Source organism: Vidua macroura, chromosome Z (genome assembly GCF_024509145.1).
Source record: "Vidua macroura isolate BioBank_ID:100142 chromosome Z, ASM2450914v1, whole genome shotgun sequence".
NCBI lineage: Eukaryota > Metazoa > Chordata > Aves > Passeriformes > Viduidae > Vidua > Vidua macroura.
This window is the reverse complement of record NC_071611.1, coordinates 58283984-58295353: the sequence shown is the minus strand read 5'-3', so window position 1 is coordinate 58295353 and position 11370 is coordinate 58283984. Positions and strand designations below refer to the sequence as shown.

The following is an 11370-nucleotide window of genomic DNA, read 5'->3' as shown; positions in this document are numbered from 1 at the left end:
GAAGAGTGGAAGAACATACTTCTTTAGACCTCTTCTCATTCAGTGCCATGATGATTAGTGAGTCCATAAAAATATAATTGCTTCTGTGACTGTAACATTGCATCAAGAACTTTTGCTTAAAGTATAATCCTACTTCTCAAGATATCAAATGTTTTGTAGCACAAGTGTTACAGGTTCTTGGTTATTAAATGGATCGTAAACCTAATTTAAGGCTTTTTTTTTTTTTTTTTTTTTGTAATCCAAATGCCAGTCTTCATTACAGTTTTGTTTGGTTTTTTTTTTTTTCTCTTGATGCTCTTCTGAGAAGGTCAGGGAAGGATTCATAGGCATACACTGTTAATCTGTAAAGCAGATTAATCCCTGTGCAGTGCCTGTCTGTGGTGTGGAATGGAAGTACATTTAATGCCTACTTTTTTGTGATCTGTTTGAATTGATTTTCATAAAAAGGTGCACAAGTTGATGTCATTTTTATCCATATGGATAACAATAACTGCTTGTGTGGTGAATGTAAATTGGTCTGTCTTGTTACTTAGTCTTCCATTGGAATTACATTACAAAGCAAAAGTTGCAATATAGTTGGATTCGGGAGAGTTCCAGCTGTTAATAATAGGTCTCCTGTTAATTGAAATAATTGTGAGGATTTGCTAAGCTTATCCTGAGATGCTAACTAAGCTTTCCTTGTTTTATTTCCTCTTTAGATTAATAGGTGGATCCGATAACAAACTAATTTACCGACACTATGCCACCTTGTATTTTGTCTTCTGTGTGGATTCCTCAGAAAGTGAGCTTGGTATTTTAGACCTCATACAAGTAAGTTATTTTTGCTGCTTTGTGAGTTTTTTAAAATTTTTTTTTTATTCTTAATAACTAACTCTGAAGTTGCTTAGAACTTAAATATTTTGCTTGTCTTTTTTTGGTAATATTTGGAAGGTTGCTTTTATACCAAGAAGTACCAAGAAGTGCTGAGTATTATTTTCAGATTGTTTATAGTTTTCTGGGCTGTCTTTGAAAAAGTCATTGTCCAAGTTGACAGGAAAGTGAGGAAACTGTTGGGAGCCTCCTGAACACTATTTTTTGTTTTAGCTTTTCAGGACCTTTTTTGGCTGCAGGTAAAAATGAAACAGTTCAAACATTTGCTATACAAGTGTAGATTATGAGAACTTTGATAGGCAATGCTCTGTATGTGTATGTAAATTTAAGTATATTAATATATATCCAGACTCACACACACATACATGCATATATATATTCACTATAAATGTGTAATGCATAAATACATCCAAAACCTCTTTGGATTAAACTTTCTTTGTAGCTTATGAGCTTTTTGACAGGTATGCCTTAGAAAAGGAGGGCACATGCTCCCCTAGGTACATGTTCTGCACCTGGGGAATTGGAATGGGTAGGGTGAGGATTGGTCGGGAGAAGGATGATCCATAAGCCTAGGTTCTTTCTGTATCTCAGTAAGAAAGGCTCAACAGCACAAATGGTTTAATAAGATACCTGCTTAAAACAACAGAGTGAGAAGATGAGTGTAGATGGTAAATCTTACAGCCCTTCAGGTTCTGGGCATGCCGCCTTCATGTGGCCCCCATAGGAGCCCAGTTGGGTTTCACTGCAGTGTGTGGGGCAAAACAGATCCTGCCTATGGAGAGAAGCTTTCCATCTTTTGAATCTTTGAGCTATTACATAATTTCCTCAAAGGAAAACAGTTCTTGCTAAAGGATATTTTTAGAATAACTTCTTGCTGCAGTTTGAGGCCATGACAAGGCCATGCAGGTGGCCTGCTCAACGGTACTATGTGGGAGCTGCCTGCAGGATCCTGTGTTACAGTGAGCTGGCTGAGTTGATCCCTTAGCCAGGGAATTTCTGCAGCACAGCACAGGTCTCTGTGTCTATTCAGGTTGTGTTACATGGATGAATAACCCCTAAACATGCAACAGTTTCTTAGAATCAGTACATTCCATACCTACGGTTCATTTTTACCAAGGACATCATAGGTTATAGATTATATTAAGAAGATCTGGCCTGCTCAGCCCAGTAGAGCAGATGTGGTCTGTTCAAGAGCACTAACACCTCAACAGAATGTCTTCTGCAAGGCTTCCAGGTACAGTTTCCTTCCAACTCAAGGACCCACTGGGACCATTGAGTTCAACTCCTGGTATTGCCCAGGACACCCCAAGAATTACACCATGTACCTTAAAGCATTGTTCAAATGCTTCTTAAACTCAGGCAGGCTTGGTGCTGTAGCCAGTATTTAAACTGCTAAATATGTCCATTATCAACCTAGTAACAAATACCATGTCTGGTAATATGAATGCTCCTAAGTCAAGAGGCTTCTGATTAAATCAGTGATTTTTTCAACTTAAAACTTGCAAATAAACAATTTCACCCATGATCATTAGTGAACTCAGATGTGGCAAAAAACAGTTTCACACCATTCACACCAGCAAGTGATTTATGCCATTGCATAAAGTGGATCTCTCTTTTATATATATATATATATATATATATGTATATATATATATATATATATATATAAAACAGTAAATATAACTTACTGTTAAGCCTTTCAAAAGCTTGCACATCAAAAGAATTGATTTATTACATAAGTAAAATCTGTCCTGAGACATGGGACTGTATCAATTGGTTATTTCACTGTAGAAACACCGTGGGTCTCTAAAGCCTCACAATTCCCTGCGGACCTTTCTTGAAGCTGCATAGCTTCTCACAGACACCTCCTACTGTTCAGAACACGTGCTCCAGTGTTGCTGTTCCAGACAGTAGATCCAGAAGGGTGCCTGTGTGGGTAGCAGGGAAGGAAACTCCCTTCTGGGTTCTTCGGTCATCTTTGGTCATAGAACATTCTGCAATATCTGAACAGTGCAGCGTTAACGAGTAAGGTACACAATGGCTGTACCTGTTCATAGCAGTTCGTTGTACGGGGTTGCTTAATTGCCTGTTGCATAATGTGTCTTCTTACTTGGAAGTGCCAAAATTTATGATCAGAGAAAAGAAGCATATTCATATATAGACAGTGCAACCTAAATTGTACATTTACGTGGTTCAGGTGTTGAAGCAAATTGCTTGAGCTTACTACTACCCATAATTATATAGTCCTCAAACTTTTTGAATTAGAGAATTTAAACTTTTCTCTGAAATGTTTTGCTTCTTGTACCAAAAATGCTTCAATAGATTTTGATCTCCTAGTCTTTGTATTTCACATTGTTTCCAAAATGCCCCAGAGTTTAATTACATGTCAAAATAATTTCTTAAAGGAAACTGTAGTAATAAAAATGCTATTTCCATTTGTAGAAATATTTTGTTTTTCTGACTATTTTGTTTATAAATCATACAGTCTCACCACAGTACCTACAGCTGTTATGGATTCCAAATTCTCTTACACATTGTAATGCAACCATTTGATTATAGTATAAGTATTAGAGAAATATTAAATATTAAGAGTATTGAGATCAGTTAAATATTTTTAATTTCTAGACTGGCTCAGAAGAAGGATCTTTAGCAGTAGCAATCAGAATTGAATGTATCGTTTACTGAAAGAGGGCCCTCAGAATATTTCTTATTACTTGTCAATCCCACATGCAGTGTAGACTAACAGGATATAGACAAGGATATCGAATTGAGCAAATAAGCTTTGTTTCTTCCTGAAAGTGTAGAACCATTTTTATACATCTTTGTTTACTGTAGTTCAGAGATAATGGTAAGAGTAAGACATCTGGGCTTTGTTGTGAGTCATACATATAATGAATTGTCTAAGTAAATAGATGTCATGGTTTGACATGGAAGTGAATTTTTTCAGAAAGTTAGGGTCACACCAGTCAGTGGTCAGGGTTGGATATTGGCACCTGGAGTGACTGAAGGCATGGACACGCCTCTGAGAACACAGGGGGTTAAAAGCAGGAACTCCCAGGGGAACTGTCTCTTTGGTTCCGGTCAGAGGGCAGTGCAGAGCTCCCCTGCCCAGCCATGGGCTGGGTGGGGGAGGGGAAGCCATGCAGCCTGGTCGAGGTAGGCCGAGGGGGCTGAAGGTCTGGAACCGGGCCGGCCTCATGCATTGAAGGGTGGAGAGAAACGGAGATGCCTTTGTTCCCCCCCACCTCAGAGGGAAAGAGACAGAGAGCTGGCGGCACCTGGAATTTGCAGGCAGAGGAGAAGGGGAACAGGGCGGGGAAGGAGCACAGCCGTGGGAATTGGAGTTCTGGGAAGAGATGTCAGCCGTCTGGGGAGTCCGAGACTTTTAACCCTTTCCTGGGAAATGAAGGCTTTATAAAATATTACTCCTTCTCAATTTGAAGTAGAAGAGAGACAGTCTGGGATCTGAGATGTTGGAAGAGGAAATTTTTGGGTGGAAGGAGATGATGGAGTGGCTTTTGGCTGGACTTTTCTTGTTAGCCATAGACTGAACCAAATTCTTCTGCAACAGAAGACTGCATTTTAGGGGGATGCAATGGTGACCCAGGGAGACCTGCTTCAGCGACTACCAACACAGGAATGGCAAGACTAGAGAAAAGCTGAGGAGGATGTGGTGATGCCCTCTGTCTTCAGGAAGATGATCTCTGTTCTTGGACCCTCAGCCCCAGAGGAGGAAGAAATGGCGGGGGGGGGGGACGACTGTGGTCCCAAGATGAGAAGCTGAACAGTTGTCTCTTTGGGTCCGTGGCAAAGCATCCTTAAAGGAGCCCTATGGGCAGTCTGTCCATGCACGGTGATGAGAGCACTGTGACATGGAAAGGAGAGTGTCACACTGGCAGATTTTCTCCGGGCAGTTGCTATGTGTGACATGGCAACTGTGTTTCCTGGGGAGTCTATGGTGCAAGGGAGACTCCTCTCTCCCTCGATGGATTGAGTATTGATTATCTGAAGGGTGTCAACTTGATCAGGAATCCCAGGTGATCTTTCATGGTGGTTGTTTTGGAAATTGGGTAGGGGGAGGAGGAGTGTTTTGGAGGGTTTTCATCCTGGATTTAGTGTGTCTTTTATAGTAGCAGTAGTATAATAAAGGTTTTTTTTTTCCTTTGTTATTAAGCTTGGGCCTGCTCTGCTCTGATCCTGATAACATCTCACAGCAATTATTTGGGAAGGTGTATTTTCATGGGGGCGCTGGCATTGTGCCAGCATCAAACTGTGACAGTAGATACGTAAGGGACCAGTTTATGATGGAAAGTAAACTGGTGAAAGGAACCTAGAACTCAGTATAGCACTTCGGAGGTTTCTGTCATGTAAACTCAATAAATGTGTAGGAGATTAGATTACGTTTGGCAGTCTGCAGTTCTTTTCAGCAGAAAGTTTTTGTTGTGGTACTTAAGATACTTTTGTGAATGCCACTTAAATAAATCTTGACTCAGGCTTAATGAATATGCTGTATGCATTACAAATCTTAGACTCTGCCTTGTTTTAATAGTTTAATAGTGTCTTCAACTTGGATTTCTTCATTTGAAAGGCAAATTCACTTTGTTATTTTTTTCACCATTTTCTTCCCTTTTTTTTTTTCTAAATATAAACATAAGTTTCTTTTTATTATATTTGCTTACTTGGATTGGGATAGGTCAGCATCTGTGCTATGCTTAGGTTTTGCAGTCTTTTGGATTCTGTAAATTCTGTCATGCTATTTTAGCATCTTTGTGTTAGCCTGTGAAATGTAAGGTTTTAGTGCATGGAAGGAAAATATGTGTGAAAACACAACTAGCTGTAGACTGCCATAAGGAGAAAATGAGGGGTTTTTGTGGGTATTCTCAGCTCAGTTAGAGAGAAAGAGAAAGGTCTAACCAGGCGACAGCCTGGGAAACAGTTGGGAAAGAATGTAAATAATTCTCTAATCTATCTTGTTATTCACACTGTTTATAGATATGTTCTGCCACTGTGCATCATTCACTGCACACCCATGGTATGAGGTGTTTTTACTCTAAGACCAATGAAATTAATCTTCTCGATGTTCTCTATATATAGAGCGGTACATTTGAAATAAAGAGAGAGTTCATTTTCTTTGCCTTCTGATCTGGAGTTCTCTGTTCCCGTCCTGCTCAACAGCGTCAGGTGTTTACAGTGGTACCTTAACTATGTTATGGACCTAAGAGCCTATGTCAGCTCCAAGAATTTGTAAGTGTCTTGGCCCATAGCTGTACTTTGAAGACATAATGAGTCAGCAGTCAGCAGAGTCTGTGAGGTCAGTCTTCAAAATTCACTGGAGCAGTTCAAGGTAATGGTGTTCAGTGAGAGGCATGTGGAAAGTGCAGTGCAGTTTATGTAAGATTTTTTTCTCGGTTCATAAGGGTAAAGGATCTTGACCAGAGATGCTTTTATGCTAATTAAATCAAATCCAGAGAGGCATATGATTGGGATGAGAACTCTCCAAGGGCAGATTGAATTACTTCTGTCCTCAGATTTACCATTGCTGTTTAGGTAAGGAAGAAGAATGGGATATTCTTGGTAGGAGTTACTCCTGTTGTTTTTAGCTCATCTTTTGTACCTGCTTTTGTTAGTATTTGGCATTATCTATGCTTCATTATGTTTAATTGATTAGGTGTTCTGAGTTTTCTGCTGCCCTTGTAATCTTCCTACTAACGTATGATTTACTTCATTTTTGTCTTATTTGCTTATTTTAAAAATAAACCCTTCATTGAAAAGGTGATGTTTTGTTTTGACGTATGGCTGAGTAGAGGGAGCCCCAGGCTTGCATATATTCATTAAAAATTTCATATTTTGTTCATATAATTTACACTCCCAGTGTGTATCTGTCTTTATTAAAGCATGTTTCTTACTAAAGAAAGGTGTAGCAGATTTCAATTTTTTTTTCATGCTTTCTGTTTACTTACATGGAGATGTGCATGGTTTTTTCTTTTTACCATAAAAGATTATAATTTCAAAAATTAAGCACAAGGGGGAGCTAGTAATTAATTGTGCATGCATCCTTATTTTCCTGCTATTTCACTCTTTTATTTATGTTACTCTCCCAGTGATGTCACATGATGCATCTGAACTGATGTGTGTGGAGGGTGTGTATGTCTCAAAACAATTGGTGTGTTTTCTCTTCTGGTTATTGATCTACAGATCTGCAGCATTTGAAGTGATTACTGAAGTACTTAAATTTTAGCACTGCTTGGCACAGCATGCAATTCATTTCACTCAACTAAAATTCAGACAAAAGTGACTCTGATTTTATTTACCATTTCAGTTACCATTTAAAGTATCTTTAAGTATCATTTAAACATCTTAAAGTAGTCTAAGAAATGTTAGTGTAAAAAGTCTAGTTTACCTTGCAGACTGGTGTTTTAAAAGACCATTTATGATCGATGTAGACCTTGTCATTTCTGGCATTATTCTGAGTGAACTCACCGTCATGAATGGAAGATGGGGGAAATTTCCAAAGTTTCCATGGGAAATCGTTGGTCAGTGAAAAATCTCTGTGAAGGAGTAGTCAGTGCCAGCTGATTTCCCTTAGATTAAAAAAATTTTGTTGCACATTTGGTCATGCATTGTAAGCAGAGATTTGTGAGTTTATTTAGTGTGTGGTGGGGATGCTGTGTAATAGGTTAAAGGTTTAAAAGTAACCTCTCTAACAAAGAATCAAGTGTTGCTATAGAAGCTTTATTTACTGGAAGAATGTCACAAAAGTTAAACTTTTGTGTTGTTGATGTGTGAGCCTGCATGCTTGCTACTAAACACATGTGGTGGGGGGATATTTTTAGGATTCTTGAGTTGCCTTTGTCTTTAATGGGTTCCTTTGTTTTCCAAGGAACCAGACAGATGTCAAAGAGTGTGTGAATCATGTGCAAAGTCGGTGACTACATGAGGAATAGTGTCAAACTCTTAGCTCTTGTAACTAAAACCGTTGGACAGAGGTTGCATTTACACTGTTTCCAATCTTCTTCTTGCAGCTAATATCAAACAGCACTGTCCTTGTAGCTGCATTCTCCTGAGGTGCAAGGAAAGTAAGAGAACATCTTTGGTGATTTGTTTTGCTGCACATGTTGTCAAATGTGTAGTTTTTTCTGCTTAACATACAAGTTTTTTTGTTTGCTCACTTCCCTTCTTTATAGAAGACTGTTATTATCACAATGAGTTAACAACTGCTTGAAGAAAAAATCCTTGCTTTGCTTAGCTTTAGTATAATTTAACAGAAGCATATTCATTTTCTTAGTTAACTTATCACTGAACCTTACTGTCCTGAGTCTGCCTCTGAATATGCTCTGTGTTCCTACTTTAGGTGACAGATTTGTATTTTTGGTGTTAAGGAATAGTCTAAAAATGCATGGATCATTAGTTAATTTGTAGTTTGAGTTCAACATTTTAAAGACTTGAGTAGTAGTAGTAATTGCAAGGTCAGGGTGTGATTGTCCTCTCTCTTACAGTGTGAGCAGGGTCTGAAGACCAGTGATGAAGATGTAAAAGTAATCTTTGTTGATAATGAGAAGTAGACAGTTGGGAATGGGTGATGTCAAGCAGATCTGTTTCTCTGGGTCGGTAGATATAAATACATGTCTGTAGAAGCAGGATTTCTATCCACAAAGAGTGGAGGTGAATGGAGTTAGATCCAGGTGGTGACTGGTCAGCAGTGGTATTTCCCAGAGCTGAGTGTTGGGGCCAGGCCTCTAATATCTTTATCAATGATCTGGATGAGGGCTTTGAGTGTTCCCTCAGCCAGTTTGCAGATGACTTTGTGCTGGGTGGGAGTGTTGATCTGCTGGAGGGATTCATAAAGGCTGGAGGGATGGGCCAAGGTCAGTTGTAGGAGGTTTGACAGCGCCAAATGCCAGGTCCTGCCCTTGGGTCACAACAGTCCCTGCAGTCCTCCAGGCTGGGGCAGAGTGGCTGGAAAGCTGTCCAGTGGAAAAGGACGTGGGGGTGCTGGTTGACAGCATCTGAACATGAGCCAGCTGTGCCCAGGCAGCCGGGAAGGCCAATGGCAGCTTGGCTTAGATCAGCAATAGTGAGACCAGCGACTGTCCCTCTGTACTGGGCATTGGTGAAGCCATGCCTCAAATCCTTTGTCCAGTTTTGGCCTCCACCGTACTAGAAAGACACTAAGGGGGTGGAGCAAGGACCAGAGAAAGGCAGTGGAGCCGGTGAAGGGGCTGGAGCACAAGTCTTACAAGGAGTCATGGCTGAGAGAGCTGGGGGTGTTTAACCTGGAGAAAAGATAGACTGGGGGGCCTTCTCTTTATATAGAACTATGTGAAAGGAGGTTATAGAGATACTTCAATCTCTTCTCCCAAGAAGGAAGAAATAGGACAAGAGGAAACAGCCTCAATCTGTGCCAAGGGGGTTTAGACTGGATGTTAAAAAAAATTTAACTGGAAGGGTTATCAGACATTGGAATGGGCTGCCCAGGGAAGTGGTGGAGTCACCATGCCTAGTGTTTTAAAAGCATCTAGATGTGGCTCTCAGGGACTTGGATTAGAGCTGGATTTGGCAGTGCTAGCTTACCTGCTGGACTCATTCATCTTTAGGTTTCCAAATTAAACAATTCTGTGATCTATGTCAAAACATTGTTTCTCATTCCTATTTTTCTGGGCCTGGCAGTTTAAAATCTGGGACCTCTCAAATACTGAATAAATCATGTGGAACAGAGAATGAAAATGAGGTGTTTGTCTTCCATATTGCTTCTTTAGGATTCAATTCTTAAGAATTGAATAAAAAATTGCATACAGTGACAGCTTAATAAATAATATTAAATACACATTGTGACAAAATGGCCTTGAAACATACAAAACTGATTAAATTTTTAAACAAGTTGCAGTTTATTTTATTGCCATTAATAAAAGATCAATAAATTTTTACAGAAATTAGTTTTAACTTTGAAGACCCTAAACTCAATCTTACATTTAACTTGGAGAGATCTTGACATAACCTGTGTCTGTAGGAGTTATCCCTTGGACAAAGGGAGCTGTGCGTACACCTCTCTAAGACTGGAGTCTCTGACAGCACTCACCACAAGCACATGGTGATTGGCATTCAGGAACTTCAGGACTGCAAGTACAATCATCTCATTTCATTATCTGGACTAACTGGGGACCAGGTGCTGTTGGTGTACCAAAGTACAAACATAAATGCCAAGGAATCTGTTCCAGAAACACCCAGATCAAGGTGATGTACAGGCTGTATCTGGCAGGGAGCATCAGTGGCTGGAATGCAGCAGCTGCTTGGATTTTTATGCTTTTATATTCTGGATTCAGAAAGGGTTTGTTTGCCTGTGTGTAAACTGCTATAAACTTTTCTAAATTTATATGGTAATATACCTGACAGGATCATATGACATTAAAACAGATGCCTTTTTCATCCTGGATTCAGTGGGTCTATACTGTACTGCTGCTGGAAGGAGTGATGCAACAGTCTGGTTAAGTAGGAGATGCATGCAATGCAGTGATTATTAAAAATAGTGATGGGAAAAGCTTGTTTTCTTTGCTTCATAATTGAGTTCTAATGAAATGGGAAGGAGTGTTTTGAATTACAGCTGAGAAAATTATAGTGTAGGTTATGTTACTGGTTTTTCAAGATGTATCTGTTTTTTAAAAAAGTGTGACTTTATACATACTTTAACCTAAGTTGACTTGTGCATACAGTTTTGCCTTCTACCTAGATAACATATTTTTGACATAATGTTAACAACATAATTTCTTTAGATGCCTTTAATGCCTTAAGATCTGACCAGTGTTTAATTTCTGTATTTGCTTTTCTCAAACCTCACACCTAATGGAACTGTAGAGTTTTTGTTAGATTGACCTTTGCTGCTTTTTTTTCCCTCTTTGCAGGTATTTGTGGAAACACTAGACAAATGTTTTGAAAATGTCTGTGAGCTGGATTTAATCTTCCATGTAGACAAGGTACTGTGATGACATCCTGTAATATTTTTACCAAGTAAAATGTTTGATTCTGCTGATACTTGTTATTAAACTCTGCCTTACTTTCCAGAGAAGGGTAACAAAGCTGGTGAAGGGTCTAGAGAGTAAGTCTCGTGAGGTGTGGTTGAGGGAGCAGGGGGTGTTCAGGCTGGAGAGGAGGCAGCTCGGGGGATCCACACTGCCCTCTGCAACCACCTGAAGGGAGGTTGTAACAGGATTAGGGTTGGTCTCTTCTCCCAAGTAACCATGGACAGACAAGAGGAGATGGCCTCAAGCTGAAATACCTCTTTCCTGAAAGAGTTGTCAGACATTGAGGCAGACTGCCTGAGGAAATGATGGAGACACCATAACTAGAAGTATACAAGAAACAAGTGGGCATGCCACTTAGTGCTATGGCTTAATCGATGTTGTGGTGTTTGGTCAAAGGTTGGACTTGAGGATCTTGGAGGTCGTTTACAACCTTACTGATTCCTTGATTTTGTTAATTAATTATCAGTGAAATCTAGACTGTTTC

The 11370-nt window shown here is 39.6% G+C and overlaps 1 protein-coding gene across 2 annotated transcripts in view; it reads left to right on the top strand.

Moving 5' to 3' along the window:
- Positions 1-11370, top strand: part of AP3S1 (adaptor related protein complex 3 subunit sigma 1) — a 30213-nt gene that overhangs the window by 3807 nt on the left and 15036 nt on the right. For both annotated transcript variants that reach the window (XM_054004414.1, XM_054004416.1), the window contains exons 3-4: positions 699-810; positions 10767-10838. In XM_054004414.1, the coding sequence (XP_053860389.1) occupies positions 699-810; positions 10767-10838 (184 nt within the window). The remainder of the gene's footprint in view (positions 1-698; positions 811-10766; positions 10839-11370) is intronic.